This window comes from Tenrec ecaudatus, chromosome 2 (assembly GCF_050624435.1).
Source record: "Tenrec ecaudatus isolate mTenEca1 chromosome 2, mTenEca1.hap1, whole genome shotgun sequence".
Lineage (NCBI taxonomy): Eukaryota > Metazoa > Chordata > Mammalia > Afrosoricida > Tenrecidae > Tenrec > Tenrec ecaudatus.
Window position 1 is genome coordinate 68,131,356 of NC_134531.1, and position 20,048 is coordinate 68,151,403.

General features: G+C 43.6%; 1 protein-coding gene across 1 annotated transcript in view; it reads right to left on the bottom strand.

Moving 5' to 3' along the window:
* The window catches only part of MRPS27 (mitochondrial ribosomal protein S27), a 105,960-nt gene that overhangs the window by 79,232 nt on the left and 6,680 nt on the right, over nt 1-20,048 (bottom strand). The window contains exon 3 of the mRNA XM_075541155.1: nt 1,576-1,646. Coding sequence (XP_075397270.1) covers nt 1,576-1,646 — 71 coding nt within the window. The remainder of the gene's footprint in view (nt 1-1,575; nt 1,647-20,048) is intronic.

The window sequence follows — 20,048 nt, forward strand, 5'->3', positions numbered from 1 at the left end:
AATAAAGGAATACCTTAATTTTATGGTACCAGAGTTTTCACAACCAAGATTTCATTTTTTAATGTCACGGCATCCTTATAAATATAGAAATGCCCCATATCGGAAAAGAGAAAATTGGTGACGTCCGTGACCTGACGTCACAAAGTTAATGTATGGTAAAGACTGGTCCAGATATATTTGAGGGTGTCATCAGAAAAGAATTTTGATTTCACACAACTCAGGGTTTGAACCCAAGTTTTCCACTTATGAACGATATAAACTTGGACAAGTTATCAATCATTTTGAGCTTTATCTAAAAACTAAGATAATAAAGTTTATCTAATGGCTACTCTGAGAATTAACAGAAATATGATAAGTTGAAAACCTAGCATAATAGTTGGCATAAACCTAAGCCAAACCTACCACCGCTGACTCAATCCAGACTCATAGCAACTGTATTTGGGGTTCCAAGGACTGTATTTTGATGAGAGCAGACAGTCTCATCTTTCTCCCTTGGCCCAGCTGGTAGCTTTGAACCATGGACCTTGTGGTTAGTCATCCAGCACTTAACCAACAGAATCACCACAACTCCTTACAGTTAATGTAAACCCCAAACCAAAACGCACTGCCACTGAGCTGATTGTGGGTCACAGAAACGTGATAGGACAGAGCACAACTGCCTCTTTGGCTTTCTGAGCCTGTAAATCCCTATAGGAGCAGGAAGACTCATCATTCTCCCACTGTGGGGCTGAACCACCGACTTTCTGTTTAGCAGTTTAATATGTAGCCCACAGGGGTGGGGTTTAATAATGGTTAGTTATCAATTATTATTTCTGATGATTATTAGCCTAGTATTAATACCCTCTTTATTACTCTGAAGCAGCTTAACATTAATGTCCATTCTTCATAGACTTTCTCAGCTAACAAAAACACTTCTTTTAATATTAACATGTAAATATGATTACTTTGAAGAACGCATCAACTCTTAAAAAAATCATGGTATAATAGAGCAGAATATCACATCCTGGAAAAAAATCTCAAGATAAATAAAAAACAGAACAGTGATTACTGACACAAGTCTGGTAAACGGACTACAACTGAGTCAGCCAAAGAAATTGGCTGACTCACCTTACCTAAAATACCTCACCTAAAATACCTCAAACTCAAAACCAAACTCACTGTCACTGGGTCGATGCCAACTCATGGCGATGCTGTAGGACAGGAGAGAGCCACCCTGTGAGTTTCCAAGACTGTGACTCTTTATGGGAGAAGAAAGCCCATCTTGTTCCTGTGGAGAGGCTGGTCGTGTGGAATGCTGAGGATCACAGCGGAAAGCGCAGCCATGCCCCGACCGGAGCTCCACCAAGCACCTCACCATAGTCTCCATTAGTAGCCCCCCAAGGGTGTTCTTTATTCATTCAGCCTCAGCTAAAGAAGGGGCCATCAGAAAGTTCTTGGAGAAACGGGATTAAAGAACAGTGTATTTCCATAAATTTTTGGAAGTCCTTTCTTATAAGGAGCCTTCCTTCTGTTCTTTGTTCTTCTATTTAAGAAAACAGCAACCAATAAACATATATGCATATTTAAATATCTTACCCGTGATATTGTCAAAGAACTAACAGGGATATTTCTCTCATAGGTTTTATCCATTAAAGATGCTAGTTCAGCTGTGAAGACAAGAAGAGAAAAAAACAACCTTGTTAAATGTAACATTCTTAAGAAAAGTCGAACAGATACAACTCATGACAGATGGCTGGTGACATTCTAAAATTAGTATTAAAATAGACACTCTTTCTTGCTTTTTTAGAAATTATTTTCATATAAGTTAAAGAGAATAAAGGCATATTGGGAACTTTTAGAAATGCTTAGTTGGAGTAAGGATTGTTGGAAAAACCTAACATGTATATATAATTGGTTTCTGAAAAAGAGATCAGTGAAGTGCCTCTAGAAGGAGACATGGGCAGGCACTGCCCAGAGAGGACGTTGAGGACGGCGCCTGGCCATCGCTTTCGCTCTATGAACCAGGTCTACGTAGCAGCTACTCAAGGGCTTGGAACTCCTCCAACACCTTCTATCCATTCTGAGGCCCCCTGGCTAGCCGACACGATTTTCAGACCGAGCTGCTCCTATTAGGGCTCCTTTGAGCAGAACAGCTGTAGGAATGCTTAGTGTCCCTAACATTGCACCTCTATCTCAGAGTCCACACGTAGCTGTGGCTACCCCGAGTTCAGCCTTTAACTCCACGCACAATGTCTCTCGAACACTGCACATCACGCCAGTCTCCAGCTTTCCACTCCAGACGGCTTTCCTCCGAGCTGCCCCACCTCCGTCAGTGGCAATGTTGGCTGTCTTACTCAAACCAAAAAATGTAGGTGTTGTTCTTGACCCCATTCTATTTTTACAATCTATAACCAAACTGCCTACAAATTCTATAAACCTTGCATTTGAAAAATAAATGTATTATTTCTCAGCATCTCTGGTGCGGAACCACTAATGACTTCCTCAGCTTGATTCATTTGGTTCCTGCCTCCACCCTCACAACCCTTTTAATCAGCTCCTGCCCATCCTGTGCCTCAACTAGCCAAAGACGTCACAGACTTCATATCAAATCCCAAATATTTTCTTGAAAGAAGTCGACATAAGCTGATTGGTGGGGCTCTTTTTCCCTTCCATGTCTTACAGTCTAAGTAAAATACATGAAGGCCAGAGCGAAGCTTACTAGCATATCTTCTCAATTCTTGATGTCAGAGACCAACAAGGCAACACTGCCCGAGAGCACAGACAGAGGCTGGGCTAGGCAGGAGAGCCGAATGAAGGGAAATAATGAGAAGGCTCACTCATTGTAGGGGCTGCAGCCAATGTCTGGGAACAGTTTTTGGAAAACTGATTTGCTGTGTCAACCCCCACTTGAAGCACAATAACATATTCAAAAACAAAGTGCCACCAAAGGCATCGGATGAACAAATAAAAGGGAGGAGGAGAAGGAGAGAGAAAAAATTGCGCGCATATGTGTGTGTGGCGGGTGGGGTGGGGATGAGGGGTGGGCGGGTAGGGAGTGGTAGAGGAGAGAAAGCAATGGTGTGAATTTTCTAGTTAGTTATTTTTTACTCTCTGGTGGAAAAAAAATTCGCCTTGAACAACAAAGAAACACTCAAGAAGTAATGGATGCTGGTTGAAGACCCACTGCTTTGCATTTAGCACGGTGCCATTGCTACCCTTGATGACACCTAACGGTTTTCCCTCGCTCCTTCCCACAAGGCCAAGCTCTCAATGACCCTGGAGCGAGCTAAGGAAAACTTCTTTTCGAAAATGCCTAAAACCTGATACGATTTAAAAGTAACTAGGGCTTTTAAATATATATATATATAAAATATAAACATAAAACTACCATATGGAGTAGATGCCAGGTCATTACTCTTAATCATTCATACAAGATCAGGAACTACTGGCTTCATTAAAAACACACAGGCCTCTGTGTCCTTCTGAGCTTCACACAGTGGGAAGTCCAGAACCAAACCCTGGGCTGAGTTACCTTTCCTGGACACCTCAGCAGTGGGCTAACGCAAGGTTCCCTTTTAATCCTTCCTACCCAACCATCTTCAGTCAAGGGAAATCTGGCTGGGGCCTCAAAAAGGGAACAGCTGCAGAAGCAGCAGCTGAGGAACAAACATTTGCATATTGCGAGTCAGAGAAACCATGGCTGCTAAATATAATATGTGACCCATCACCACCCATTAGAGCACTGAGGTGATGAATGAGGCAGAAAGCCGCACGGAGCCAGGATGGGGCCAGGCCAGGGCAGCTGAGCACACAGCGGGCAGCGCCACGGGCTCCTGGACCCTGCTTCAGCGAAGCCGCACTTGGTGGTTCAGTGAGGGCCAGCAGACCCCCAGGCTTGGTTCGCTGGGAGGTGCCAGGTGAGACGCTTGCTTGCCTGTCACTCAGGAATGTGTGTGTGTGTGTACACCCAGTTGGTAGCTGAGAAAAAAAAAGACTAAATGGGAAAACTGATCTCAAATTTTAATTCTACATCTAACAAAACTTAAGCTGTACGGGCAATATGAGAGTATGTCTGTGTGAAATGAAATGTATCTGCCTTGATTGTGAGTGGTTCCATGGATATAAATATACAATGGTAAATCATAAAGGACTGTTTCTAGGGGTCCAATTTATCAATTTATATATGTGTAAGTTTATTACAAATTAAATGTGTTTAAGTAGGTCTGAAATCAGTGGATGGCTGCAGAAATGTTAGTCTTGCTAGGGTGTCTACAAAAAAAATAGCGCCCCCCCCATTGGAAAAAATATTTCAAGGTGTGGACAGCACTAATATAAAATTAACAAAACTGAAGTGGACATTTTCCTAAGTCACTGAAACTTTGTAACAATTCAATGGAAATCCATCTGGCTCCACCTGAAACAACATGGATTAAGTCTTTTTGCAGAAAGCCAGGCTGACCTCAAGGGGAATTAAGACAACAGGACAGCTCAGACCTAGCACGGTATCAGCAACTCCATGACCTAATCTTCTGTGAGGCAGCCAAGCAGTGGGGGGGTGGGGTGGTAAGGAGCGAATATAGATCTCCTTAAGCTGGACGCAGCCTTGAGAAAACTGAGGGAGGTTTCATTTCATTCAGGGTGTAGCCCACTTTTAGTGTATACATTGACAGTGCTCATTTCTACTGCTGGATTTGGATCCTGCATCTGGTTTGTCAAACTCTTGTTATATCACCTGCTGATCTTGGGCACTATCAGCAGGACCCTGTATACATTCAGCTCTGCATACACCAGCCTATGATCTTCCAACTTCATCTTCCTGTAGCTGGAGGAGTCAGAGGAAGCCTTCAGGTTACATCTGACCCATGGACTTCAACCGGAGGGGACTTACCCTTTTCTACAACTATGTGAGGCATTTCTTGATATGAATCTCTTTATACATATGCATCTACCACTTGTCTGTCGCTTGGTTGTACTGTGGTGGCTTGTATGTTGCTGTGGTGCTGGGAGCGATGTCACTGGTATTTCAAAAGCCATCAGGGTCACCCAAAGGGCACGGGTCTCAGTGGAGCTACCAGACTAAGAACAGACAACAGCTAAGGATTTGGCTCTCCACTTCAGAGGAAGAAGCCACTGAAAACCCTTTGCTCAGCTCTGAAGCACTGTCACTGTGAAATCCTGAAGGGCTAAACCAAGGCGGCAGAACACGGTTGGAGATTCTGTTGGAGGAGGGACTCCTCAGGTTGAAGAGCACTCAAAATGTGCCTGACGAGGGAGGAGCCGATTCTTGAAGGCGAGTCCACCGTGGGGACGTGAATCTGGAAAAGCCGTGGGCGTGGGGTTATGGATGCTCAACTGCTGATAATGGGGCATGACTCCCGAGAATTAGCTGCAAGAATCTCCTAATGAAATTGGAATGTGCAAAATATGAATTTAGGAAAATTGGAAGTGGTCAGAAATGAAATGGAATGCATGGAGATCGATATCCTAGGCATTCGTGAGCTAAAATGGATTGGTATTGGAAATTTTGAATCAGAAAATCATAGGATTTACTATGCTGGGAATAATGCAAGCAAGAGAAATAGCGTGGCATTCGTTGTTATCCAGGATCTTGCCAGCTCCATCATGAATGCACAATGCTATTTTTGATAGGATTATAACTATCTGCCTTCAAAGAAATACAATTTAAACAAGTATTGGTCAAATTATGCACCAATTACAAAAGCTAGTGATGAAAAAAACTAGTGATGAGGATACTGATGAATTCTACCAATGACTTCAGTCTGAAATTGATCAAACACAATCCCAATGCATTGATAGTTATTGGTTATTGGAATGCAAAAGTTGGAAATAAAAAGGAACAGTACTTGGAAAAGATGGACTTGGTAACAGAAACGAAGCTGGAGATCACATGATAAAATTTTGCAAAATCAATGACTTGTTCATAGCAAAGACCTATTTCAACAAAAGGCTATACAGACTTCCCCCAGATGGAATATACAGAAATCAAATTGACTACATCTCTGTGTAGACATGATGGAGAAGCTGAGTATCAGCAGCTAAAACCAGACCAGGGGCTGACTGTGGAACAGACCACTGATTGCTCATATTTACATTCAGGATAAAGAGGAAGAAAATTGAAACAAGTTCACAAGAACCAAAATATGACCTTGAGTCTATCCTACCTGAATTTCAAGAAAAGAACAGATTTGATATATATTGAACAATAATGACAGAAGACCTAAAGAGCTGTGACATCAAGACCATCATTCACGAAGAAAGCAAAACGTCATTAAAAAGGCAGGAAAGAAAGAAAAGATCAAAGTGGATGTCAGAAGCGACTCTGAATCTTGCTATTTTTAATCATGGAGGTTTATAACTGAAATAGCATGCCCATTGGGACTTTATTGGCAGCACTGAAAGAGCTTTGAAACATTGCCCAAGCAGGGCAGAGGCCAGGCCAAGTGCTAAGAGCCAGCTAGCAGCCTGCCCGAGAGCGCAATAGTAAGGAGAATGTCTTGACTGAACAATTGTACACAGAGCTTTTCTCGCGTGAATTATCACCTGTTCTCGTCTCCAGGAAACTCCATAATCATGAGTATCATTTGTGAGTTGTTTGGCCACTGCAATGAATTACATAACTCATCTGAAAAATAAGAGTTCACTGGGATAGAGCAAAAATCATAAAAGCCTTCATTAAATAAAAATATCAAAATGTGAAGCTACATTTCTTGACATACCCTCTATCTAGATCCATATACTCATGAAGATGGTATTTTCATTTCTTCAACCTTTCCCTGAAGAATTCTGTGTCCTATGATTAACACTCTACAGAAACAAGTTTCGGCATCTCTGAGGAACTCAAATCATGACCCTTTGAAGTGTCCTTTGAATTTTGGGAAAAAAACGTCTGAAGGGGCAAGATCTCACTTGTAGGGTGGATAGGGTAAGAATTCTCATCACAGCCCTAGCTACTCCGAAGAATAAGTATGCCATCATGTTAATTTCTTGGTACGACACTTTCCTGACGTTTTCCTTACTAATTCGGTTTTCCATTTGCTTTAAAATCTTCACAAAAAGTCCCTGTGATCATCCTGTGTCCTTAAGAGAAAAATCTATCAAGATTATCCCTTAGGATTCCCAAAGGACAGTTGCATAATCTTCCGAGCTGGATCTCTTTCCCTGCGGAGGGAGGCCACTATTTCAATGGACCTTGTTCTCTGGTTTGTAATGGTAAATTCAAAACTCCTTCCAGGTTAGGATTCATTCCATACAACTGTCTTCATTAGCTTCGATCTTGTTTATAAAACTGATGTAGAGATCAGCTCTTGAGCTAGCTGATCTTTGCATTTTGGGCACCAACGCATCACCAAGGCCAAGATGTTGCCTTAAAATAGCAAATGCCGCCATTTAGGACCCCAACTTCAATAACTAACACACCAATTGTAACTCTATTGTCTCTTCCTCCAGTTTCTGCACTTCACCCACAAGTTCTTCATTTATTGAGGCTGACAGTCTTTCCTCTTTGGTTTATCTCTGAGGTCTTCCTGACTCTCCATAGAATACTTGATCCATCTGAAACTTGTTTCGTGTGGAGCGTGGAGCAGCATTCCCATAAACCCTGTTGTAAAGCTTCCATGGTTGGGGAAGAAGTTCACTTGAGTCTTATTATGTGGTATTAACCCTGAACTCAAAATTGCTTTCTTTCCATGGCAAAAAAAGTATTTTTTTTAAGGCATGCTACAGGGACTAAAGAGGAGGCCTAGTGGCATAGATTACACTACTAAACACAAGGTCAGCAGTTAGAATCCACCAGCCGATAATTGAGAGAAAGGTGAGGCTTTCTGCTCCTGTAAAGACTTATAGCCTTTATCTGTATCTGTGTACATGCTCTGGTCTAGCTGGATTTGTAAGGTAGAATTGGGATCATGATAGGGGCTGGAGGTGGGTGGGGAGAAACCATTAAACAACTAGGAGAAAGTTGTATGTTTCATCGGTGCTGTACTCTACCGACTGGCTCATTTCTTCCTTGTGACCCTTCTGTTGGGGGGGTGTCGTCTACAGATGGGCTTTGGGTCACCACTCTGCATTCCCCTTCATTCACATTGATATGATTTTTTTTTTGTTAAAGGTCTTTGATGCCTGATACCTGAGCTGGAAACAGGGAATTCAGGACAGATAAACCTCTCAGGACCAAAAATGAGAGTAGCGATACCAGGAGGGCAAAAGGGTGAGAAAGGGGAAACGGATCATAATGATCTCCATATAACCCTCTCCCTGGGGGAAGGACAACAGAAAAGTGGGTGAAGGGAGTATAAGACATGAAAAATTAACAATAATTTGTAAATGATCAAGCATTCATGAGGTAGGTAGGTAGGGGAGGAGGAAAATGAGGAACTGATAGCAAGGGCTCAAGTAGCAAGCAAATGTTTTGAGAATGATGATGGCAACAAATGTACAAATGTGCTTGACACAGTGGATGGATGTATGGATGGTGAAGAGTTGTACAAGCCCCCAATAAAATGAAGAAGAAGAAGAAAAGATGTACAGCCTCAGAAGCCAAGGTGGCCATTCTATTCGGTCCTCCAGGGCTGCTGTGAGTCAGTGTTGACTCAATGGCCGAGAGAATGAGACTAAGATGGGTGTTTACGGAGAGAACTTGTCTGCAGCCCTCTCTTGATGACAGAGACACATTTAAACATGCTTTGGGATAAATCCATGCACCTACAAGGGCTTCATGATGTTTCTGGGGGGGAAAATCTGTTACTATTTGCTGTTTATATACTTCCCATGACCTTGTGAGGCCTCTTGAAGGGAACTGGAGACATTGTAGCAGTCCTTTTGGGCTTACCCTCCTCAACTGCCCTAACTTCAAAGTACATACATGCCTCAGAGAGAAACCAGTACTTTCCTGATGCAGCATAAAACCGGCAGTAAAGAGATGGTATCAGAGAAGTCTCTTATGAGAATGTGGATTTATGGTCAAAGTGGAGAGGAAGAAGGTCTCTTTGGGAAAGATGGATCCTGAGAGCCTCAGGTAAGAAATCTTTTAAATTTAATTTTCATGATTTCCATGTAGCTGTACCCACCGAGTCCACAGTAAGCTGTAAATTATAACCACAGCTTATCTAATTGATGTGAAAAATAACGAACTACTGGCGTGCCATTACTGTACTCCCTGGAAGCAGCGATCTCAGAAAGTATTGGGCCTGTATTTTGGGGTCCTAAGTTTTAGTAGAAAACCACCAAGGACAGGATTCAGAGAACAAAAGGAAGTAGGAAATCAAACACAGTCACCAATTTGGATATAGACACTTTGATTTCCTTCTATCTATGCATTTGTCGGCTTTTCCTCAGAAGCTTTAAAACAAACAGATCCAATAAAGAGAAACCAATAACACAGGCTTTGTGAACAAATGCACGAAGCAAATGAGAGTTCAGGATCATGGGCCTTAGTCACTCCCATCTCCAGAGCAGCTGGCAGATGGTGCACAGGAAACCTAGTGGATGACCAGATGTCACCGGGCAGCCACTATCGATCTGATGAGTCAGGGGAGCAGGCTTCAGAAAATCTCCATCAGACCCAAGAGCAGAGTTAAAAAATGACTGCAGCAAGCGAGAGCTGACCCTCAGTCAGTGGGAGAAACACCCGAGAGAGCAGGAGGGGACCCTGCCTTTTTCGGAATTCAAATACACTTACGATTTGGAGAGCGAACTTTAAAAGAAAGAAAGAAAGCAACCCGAATCAAAAGATGTTCCTGACTTTGTGTGATAATACATGAACTGAAAATGCAGAAATAAAATTCTGAATCTAATCCAACTCAGGAATCAAATTCTGCTCCAATGACCTGGGCCCTTGCCTCCTGGTTGACTCAAGCTAACAGAGCTGTGGGCCACACTCACCCATCCCTCCAACCCTGGGTCTTGAGCTTCCCCATCTTTAGGCCCGTGCTCCTTCCTGTCCCCATCTACCCAGGCCTCCAAAATGGATTTTCTCATGAGTCCTATTCCTGGCGGGGTCTCCGCAGAAATCAATAGCTAGTAATTGGCTCGTGCTTACAACCATCTCTCTCCACCTCCCCTGTACAACTGCAGATTAATAGGGAAATAATTTCATGAGGCAATGATTGAACTCAGTGTTTATTTTAGCTAAAGGAAGCCCAGTACGTGAACAGTCAAAACCGAAATGTGACTGAAGTTACAAAATTTAGACTTCTAAGAGTTGGAGAGCACCACTGGAGAACAAACAAACAAAATTTCAATGAGCTGCAACAGAGAAAAGTATCTCAAATGTTTAAATCTTTATGTTCATAAAATTTAAATGAAAAAATACAATGTATAAAAACAAAGCCCTCATGGATCACCTTTGGAGAACACTAAGGAAGCAACTCATTAATTTGAAAACTGACTCTTCTACACAAACAGAACCTCAGGAGAACTAAAGTGGAGTGGCCCTGCACAATGCAAGGCAGATGGAGGCACACAATCCAGGACACAAAAACTCAACAGGACTAAAGACCCAGCTTCTTCAACAAGTTAATTTCAAGAAACAAGAGAAAACCTATGGATTAGTAGACACTTAATAGGTAGATCTCGCTCTACATTGAAATCTAGACCTTGCCTCAATCTTATTTCAACTAAGTACTAATAATTTTTTTAAGATGACAATTGGAGAAATGTGAACACTGGATACTTAAATGTTAAGGAATTACTACTTTCTTTTTAAATTATTTTATTATTATTTTTTAGCTACTATTTTCTGATATAAGAATAGTGTTATGTATTCAACCGACCATTTCGGGCCATGGGCTTTTTCTCCTAGAACCACGGCCCTATTTATAGGTAACCTGGTGGCGAAGGCTCCGGCATGGTAAATGCTGCTGTGACTTATTGTGACAAGCCTCAATTGACCACATTTTGGCACTATGCCAGGGTGAGCTGGTTCCTCCAACCACTGGTGAGATCTCTACAGCCTGAAAAAAATAGTCCCTAGTGCTCAGACTGGTCCCTTCAAACAGCTCACAGTTCAGGAAGCTCTGCTGAATGGTTTGGTGGCTACTGAAGTGTGGCTGTGGTTTTACATTGGCAAGATCATAGACAAGCGAGGAATCACTGGCTATGATGTCTGAAGACTAGTCTTTAACATCCGATTATATTTGATTTACTATTTAAATGTTCTTGGACCACATGTGATCAGACTACTCTAATAAAATAGATCATTCTAAAAAATGGTGTTATGATTGCATTTTTAAGAATCCTTCTCTTTTAGAGGTGCATATCACAATGACGACACCAACAGTGTCAAAATACATATAAAAAGATCTGATATAATGGAGGTGGTTCTGACTTACTGCAACAGGATGGAAAACAGAACAAAACTGCCCAGGCCTGTGTCATCCTCACAACTGTTGTTATGCTTGAGCCCGTTGTCACAGTCACGTGTCAGCCAGTCATCTCCCTGAGGGTCTTCCTCCTTTTCAATGCCTTTGTACTTTACCCAGCATGATGTCCTTTTCCAGAGACTGTCTCTCTGACAACATGTCCAACGCAGCACTCGACACAAAGCCTCACCAGCTTTGTTTCCAAGGAGCATTTGGGCAGTACTTCTCCCAAGTCCGATTTGTTAGTTCCACAGTACTTTTGTTAAAGAGAAAGCGGTGGGGGCCAGGGGACTGAAGCAAAAAGAATGGGAGCGGCTGACCCTGAGAATGGGTGATAATACACCGAGGCCTATTAAACTATTTTCTCTATTTTGCATGTTGCTTTAATAAAAGATACTAAAAACAGGCAGGGGAGAAAAAAGGATGTATAAGCCAGTTACACTGGGCAGGTTTTATTTGGATTACAAATTATTTAAATTTTTAAAAAAGATGAGACAAATGGGGATATCTGAATATTGACTGGATATGTCAGGATGGTTAAGGAGTTATTAATATTTTCGATGGGATAATGGTTTTAAAAAGATCTTATCTTTTAGAGGTACATATTGAAATATTTATGGAATGATATGCTGTCTGGGAGTTGCTTCAAAATAATCCAGTAGATCAGGATGAGGGAGTGAGGAGAGGTTGAAATGATACAAAGATTGGTCATGAGCTTATAACTGTCGAAACCAAGTGATGGGCAAAAAGGGCTCCTTATGCAAGCCTCTGTACTCGCATACATGTTTAAAGCCTTCCATTAGAAGACACCTGACACATCCCATGCTACTGGACGGTTGTGGCTAAGTGTGAAGGAGAGTGGGATGTACTGAGAAGGGAGTGCTAGGAATGTTCTATTGCCTGCACAGGTTCGTTCACTTGGTGACAGTTCACTATCTGTACGTGAAGACTTACGAGATATATATGTGCATAGAAAGACAGCGTTAGCCTAAAAATGTATTTAAAACAAAGAGACGATGCCCGGCAGAATTTCAGGTCCTACAAAGATCACTAAGAAGGCAAAAGGGCAGGAAGGCAAAGGAATACCAGGACCCCACGGAGATGTTAGACTGGGGTGCCTGGCAGAGGCTGGCACGACGACAAGACCTAAGTGAAGGCTGCATTTTGTTCATGGTTTGTTCATTAGCCCTGCCCACAAGGCTCTAGTATTAATGAGACTGAGGATAGAAGGCACTCGTTCCCCAGAACTGCCCTCCCAATTACAAAAAAAGAAAAAGAACATTTCCTTCAGCATTCACAGCAAGTGAAGGAAGTTCAATGGTTTAAGTAAATCTCAGTCCTGCACCCACACTGGGCAGCATCTCTCCCTTACAGCCCACCCCTCCCATTTTACGCTCTCCAATCAGGAGGGGCGGAATTAATGCCTCATATCGTTCTCTTTCCTTCTCCCAATCAGCGAGTCCGTACCAGGCACCTCACAACCCTCCCGGCCCTAACGCCCAATCACAGCGCTCCACATGCAGTGCACAGCCCCGCACCAGGAGAGCTTCCCAGAGGACCTGCGCTTCACACCAGGCTGGTTAGCAACCTGCTGAGCGGTCTCCGCAGAGGCCATACTGCCACCTGCTGCCCAGACTTTGTCATACAACAGGTGCACCTCCACCTTTAATTCCTTTTGGTCTTGCTCCTCAATGCCATTATCCAACCCCAAAGATGCAAGTAAAAATGAAGAAAGGTATGCAACAATATAACATAAAGGCAAAAAAGTGTCCTTTGTTTTTAAAACGTTTTAAATGGTAACAGAATTACATACTACGAGGGAGTACCCAAATAAAACCGTAAGTTTTTTTCAAAGCTGTGTATTAAAAAAAAACTTTTTACAAAACAACCTTATCACCTTCAAAGTACTCTCCATAACACTTAATACATTTATCAAATCTGCAATTCCATTCTTGAAAACAGTTTTCAAACTCAACTGTTTACATGGCTGACAACACCTCCCTCGTTTTTTTTCTTCACCTCTTCTGTGTCATCAAATCACTGTCCTTTCATGCTTCATTTTCAGAAACAAAAAGAAGTCACATGGAGCAAAGTCAGAAGAGTAAAGTGCGCGGGGCAATAAGGCATGCAGTTTTTTGCCCAAAACTGGCACACTGAGATGGCTGCGTGAGCAGGAGCACTGTCGTGGTGGCAGTCAGTCCCCCGTCTGCCACAAATCAAGCCTTTTTTGTTGCACACTGTTATTCAGTCTTTTCAGAGCCTCTCTAAATAGACAGCTTGATGAACAGTCTGACCTGGTGGAACAGACGACAAATGCACTACCATTCAGGAAATTGATGGATGGACATCCAGAAGGAGATTTGTCATTGCACCATTTTTGAAATGAGAAAACGACTCATACACTTGAGTTTTTCCCATAGCCCTGTCCTTATAAAGCTGTGTTCAACATCACAATAGTTTCTGTGGCATTGTTCCAGAGCAGGAAACAAAATTTCACAGCTGCACACTGTTCTCTTAAATTGGCCATCACAAAAAATGAGGTTCAAGCAAAACTGCTTTTACAAAAACATTCCCTGTGACCAGAGAGAACACCCCCAGGCGATGTCACTGGGTGCACTAACTCAGAGAGTTGCTCGATACTTGCCTAGAGGGAAAAAATGCAGACTATGAAAGCTCCACTCTGCCCAGCACAATTCCGTTTTTTGTTTGCTATTTTTTTTGGACCCCACTGTACTACACAGTAGATGTAGTCCTGATTGATGGTCTCGTTGGGTTATGGGTTGGACTGCTACCCTCAAGGTCAGCAGTTTGTAACCACCACCCAGTCACCCCACAGGAGAAAGATGAAGCTATTTCCTTAAACAGTTAAAAGTACAGAAGTGTATGGGGCAGTCCTGCCCCGTCCTAGAGTAGCTATGAGTGGCATGGACTTGGATGCAGTGAGCTGACTTAGCAAAACAATTCTTTCAAAAGGCCTTCTGTCAAGTGGCAGGAGTTCAAATGCCTATCTCACCTTTTATATAGTGGATAAAATCAATATGCCCAGGCACGATTCCGTCAACATGTACAACAAATACATGTAGCCTGAGGCAGGCCTTATCAGCATCCCTAACTCTAAATACAGACACCGGCTAGCGGCATTGCTCAAAGCCGGCCCCGCTGGCATTCAAGCCAGACAGCTGCCTCTGCAACGCACACTACGCAGAGCACAGCGCAGAGCAGGGAAGCAAAGCGGGACCCAGGGCATGCTGGCATCGTGGCAGGCTTGACAGAGCAAAAGAGGCAGTCATCTCCATGGCTTTTCTCGCAGAAAAACTGCAATTACTTGAACAGACTGCCACTGCTCCTTCCCTGAGCCCTGACATGTTCTCCGGGATTTGGCTCCAAATAACAGGGACCAGACTCGACTCAACATCTGACTCTGAGATACTCAGGCGCCAAATGCCGTGGTCCCATTGCTCCCTAATCCTCCCGTTATACCTAGAAAGGTGTCCTTGTCTGCGCAAACGGTTAACTTGTTCAGTTGGTAACAGGCAGGTTGAGTCCACCAAGAGGTGTCTGGCAAGAAAGGACTGGTGATCGACATCTGGAAAATCGGCACTGACAGCCCCGCGGAGCACAGTTCTACTGACACACGGCCAGCAGGGCCAGAGTGGTCTTCAGAGCAACAGGAACTCCCATTGTTTGGCTTAGAATTCATATATGGCCCAGCAGAACTGGTGTGTAATGCAATTACTGAGGTCAAGGTTGGTCTCACTGCTAGGGCCAACCAAAGCCAAGCCCCCTGCCACTGAGTCAATTCTGACTCAGAGGATTCCTAAGTCGGTACACTGTTCTGGGAGTGCAGCTTCAGTTTTCTCCTAGAGCGGTTGATGGGTTTAAACCGATGACCTTGTGGTTAACAGCCCAACCCCTAAGCCACAGCACCACTAGGGCTAGGACAGTGGATCCCAAAAAGAGTACTAGAGGCTGTAGGGGCCATTTCAGAAAGCTATGGTCATACTTTTGACTGTCCGAAAGACTGGAGGGTGTAAGTGGCATTTAGTGGACAGAAGACTAGACAAGTAGACGACCTAAAGCCTGCATTCAGAAGAGGACATAGAACAGGGATATCAGCTGATGTCAGATGGGTCTTGGCTGCAACCACAGACAGAGTACAAGAAAGATAGTTACTTGTGTATTACTGACGATGCCAAGGTTCTCAACTGTTGGGAAAACAAACCATGGATAGCCTTGAGAAGGATGGGAATCCCAGAACACTTCAATGTGCTCTGGGGTAGTGGTGATGCGCTGGGCTGGAATGGTCGGCAGTTCAAAACCACCCCCAGCTCCATGGGAGAAAGACTGAGCTTTCCAACCCCCTAAGCAGTTACAGCCTCGGAAACCCGCAGGGGGTCGCTACGAGTCAGCACAGCAGTTCATTGCACTCCTGTGGAACTTGCACACAGATCAAGAGACAGCTGTGTGAGCAGAACAAGGGGACACTTCCTGGCTTAAAATCAGGAAACCCTGTGCGTCAGGGGTTCATCCTCTCACCATACTTGTTCAATCTTTTGCTGAGCAAAGAATCAATGAAACTGGATGACAGGAAGAAGACTGTGGCATCAGGATTGGAGGAAGGCTACTAACAACCTGTGATGTGCAGAGGACACAATCTTGCTTGCTGCGAGTGAGGAAGACTCCAGGCACTTGGTGATCATCAAGGATTGCAGCCTTCAGTACGGATTATAACTCAATGTAAAGAAAACAAAAGTCCTTATAACTAGACCAACACGTAACAACATGATAAGTACAGAAATGGTTTAAACTGTCAAGGATTTTCTCTTGCTTGGATTTCTAATCAATTCTCATAGAAGCAGCAGTCAAGAAATGACACATTGTATTAGGTTAATCTGTTGCACAAGACTTCTTTAAAGTGTTGTAAAGCAAGGAGGTTACTTTGAGGACTAATGTGCACCTGACCTAAGTCATGGCATTTTCTATAGTCCCATATGCTTGTGAGATCTGGGACAGGGAACAAGAAAGATCACAGAACAAATACATTTGAATTGTGGTGCCGGAGAACCGAATATTGAAAATACTACAGAGTGCTAAAAGGACAAACTGATCTGTGTTGGGAGAAGTAGGGTCAGAGCGCTCCTTAGAGGCAAGGATGGCGAGACTTTATCTTACACACTTTGGCCATGTTGTCAGGACAGCTCAGTGCCTAGAGGACATCATGCTCGGTAAAGTAGAGGGGCAGAGAAAAAGAGGAAGGCTACAACAATGGGCTAAGGCACAGGAACTATTATGAGGACAGCATAGAACCGGGAATTGTTTCCTTCTGTTGTACATAGGGTTGTTATGGGCCGGAACCCACTCCATCACATCATATAACCATACAATTCCTGAGACTATCCCATGCCTCAAAATATTGTTCTTGGTGGGCACAATGGTCTTAAGATAGAAGATGGGAAACAAATATTGACTAAAGGAAGGCAAGGCAGACCTCATGAAATGAACTGGAATGGAAAGGAGTGGTGTGAACTCACTTTTGATAAAATATGCATGTATGTGCATACAGTATAGGGAGCATTAAGCAGATACCTACATATTTTTCCCATCTTTGTCTACTGAATGGGCCAAGAAGCAAAGACTTCACCTAGCACCCAGAATTTGGGTGTTCATACCATTCCTTCCTAAAAGTAATCAGGGCTCTGTGGGAAACAGCTGGTCCCTGGGGCGGGCCAGAAAGGTACACGATGAGCCGCAGGCTATCTCAGGACGCCAGAGAGTAAGGAAGTTTAACACAAAAATGGTGGGGACAGGAGCCAGCTTGGAAGAGCTCCTACTAGCCAAACCTTGTGCAATTTAACCACCCAAATAAACAAGGATGGTAATGAGTCACTAAAAACAGAAGACAGAGTCCACCAGACACAGAACTACATTGAGAATAGGTAACAGGAAGGAGGAGAACAGAGATGGGTCTTGAGTACTGAAGAGACCGGGTGCTAACTAGCACGTGTGGCAGGGAAACCATCGTTTTGCTACCATCACAGTGAAGACTGATGGAGACAAGATGCATCAGTGGATGCTAAACTTGGGGGAAAGTTTTTGACTCCATAGCAGGAAATGTCTGCAGGGTCCAGGTGTCCCCCCAAGACTGCTTGTAACTCAAGGGGGAGAAAGACAGTAACTCTCAGTGGAGAAACCACACACTTGGCTGGGCGACCACCATCATCGAGAGGGCACATGGACAGACATGTCACCAGAGGTGACTCCCTCAGCCTTCACAGCAGCTTGACTCTCATTGTGAGGATACATGTGACCTACCAAAAAAAAGAACATCCTATAAAAATGACCGTTTTCTTAAATAAGCAAAAGAGGAGCAGCCAATGCCATAAATAAGAAAGGATGGAAAACTATTCCAGATGAAAGGAGACCAAACAGGCAAGGCAACTAAATGGGGGTGTGATCCTAGACAGGCTGCTGTGTCAGAGAAAAACACCGCCGCAGATGTTGCTGGGTTAAAGGGCAAAGTGGATACCGGTTCAGAGCGATGCTGCAATAATGGGTAGAACTAGCCCAGTGGGTTTCTGAGATGTCAACTCTTTACAGAAGACATGACTGGGTCATATGATAAAGTGGGGCATGAATAGGTCAAAATATCATGCTGCGTTTATGATGCTCACCTTCCCGACACAACCACTGAAGACAAAGCAGGTGAATAAGTAAATGTGGTGAAGAAAGCTGATGGTGCCCGGCTATCAAAAGATAGAGCGTCTGGGGTCTTAAAAGCTTGAAGGTAAACAAGCGGCCATCTAGTTCAAAAGCAACAAAACCCACATGGAAGAAGCACACCAGCCTGTGTGATCACGAGGTACTGAAGGGATCAGTTATCAGGCATCAAAGAACAAAAAAATCATATCATTGTGTGCTCACCTCCTTAATACAATTGCTGAAGACAAATGGGTACATAAGCAAATGTGGCGAAGAAAGCTGATGGTACCTGGCTATCAAAAGAGATAAGTATCTGGGGTCTTAAAGGCTTGAAGGTAAACAAGAGGCCATCTAGCTCAGAAGCAAAGCCCACATGGAAGAAGCACACCAGCCTGTGTGAGCATGAGGAGTCGAAAGGATCAGGCATCAGGCATCATCAGAACAAAAAAATCCTATCATAGTGAATGAGGGTGGGGAGCGTGGAGTGGAGACCCAAAGCCCATTTGTAGGCCACTGGACATCCCCTTACAGAAGGGTCTCAGGGAGGAGAAGAGCCAGTCAGGGTGCGATGTAGCAAAGATGAAACATACAACTTTCCTCTAGTTCCTAAATGCTTCCTCTTCCCCGACTATCATGATCACAATTCTACCTTACAAATCTGGCTAGACCAGAGGATGTACACTGGTACAGATTGGAACTGGAAACAAAGGGAATCCAGGGTGGATGATCCCTTCAGGACCAGTGGTATGAGTGGCGATACTGGGAGGATGGAGGGAAGGTGGAGTGGGAAGGGGGAACCGATTACAAGAATCCACATGTGACCCCCTCCCTGGGGGACAGACAACAGAAAAGTGGGTGAAGGGACATGTCGGACAGGGAAAGATATGACAAAATAATTTATAAATTATCAAGGGTTTATAAATTATCAAGGGTGGGACTGGGGAGGGTGGGGAAAAAATGAGGAGCCGATGCCAGGGGTTTAGGTAGAGAGCAAATGTGTTGAGACTGATGAGGGCAATGTATGTACAAAAGTGCTTTACACAATTTATGTACGTATGGATTGTGGTAAGAGCTGGATGAGCCCCTAATACAACGATTAAATATATATATATCATGCTACATTGACTAAAGTTGGTAATTATACTGTAGTTCCAAAATGGAATTTCCACATCTCAGGTCATGTGCATGGTAGTATTAAGGGGTAAAAGGGCAATGATGTATAAAACAGACTCGAAAGTGTACAGAGAGCGAAAACAAGAACTGGGTCAAAAGAGTATTAATACGGCACGTGAATTGGCCAGAGAGCATGAAGGGGATTCAAACGTTGATGGGAAAACTGGATGAAAAGATGGAGGGATTTTCCCATGAGGGTTCTGTCTGTAGCTCCCTCATATGCAAGTGCTGTTTGTACGGCTCCTCCAATTTTAGGTAAAGTTATGTCCAAGTACAAAGTCTGTGAAAGTTACCCACACGCTATCGATGGCATGACAGCTATACCAGCTATATCCCTCCCCCTTTAGAATTAACTGAAGGAACTCCATTTTACATAAAATCACAAAGCACGCTTTAGCTATGATAGGAACACAAGCTAAGTCTTCCACAACTCAACTACTACGAGAACTGCGGTCAGAAAGCACTTTGATTCATTCAGAACTTTACCTGAATGAATCCGCGTGATGACATTCCTGGTACTGAACTGGCCAGTGCTGCACTGCACAGCTCCATCCGCGCCTCAGCTGTCATCTCGCAGCGCCTCGCATTAGGCACAGCACCCAGCCACTGCACTCTGGATGTTTGGTGCAGCCATTGCCTCGCATTTCTCCATGCTGAAACATATCCTGTCCCTCTCGTTGGTTGCTGCGAAGGCAACCTCCGATGCATGGGAGCCCATGAACAACAGGATCTTTGCAACTTCAAGGACCTTTAATACACACACACACACACACACACACACACACACACACACACACTGCATTATCTATAAATTGCTTT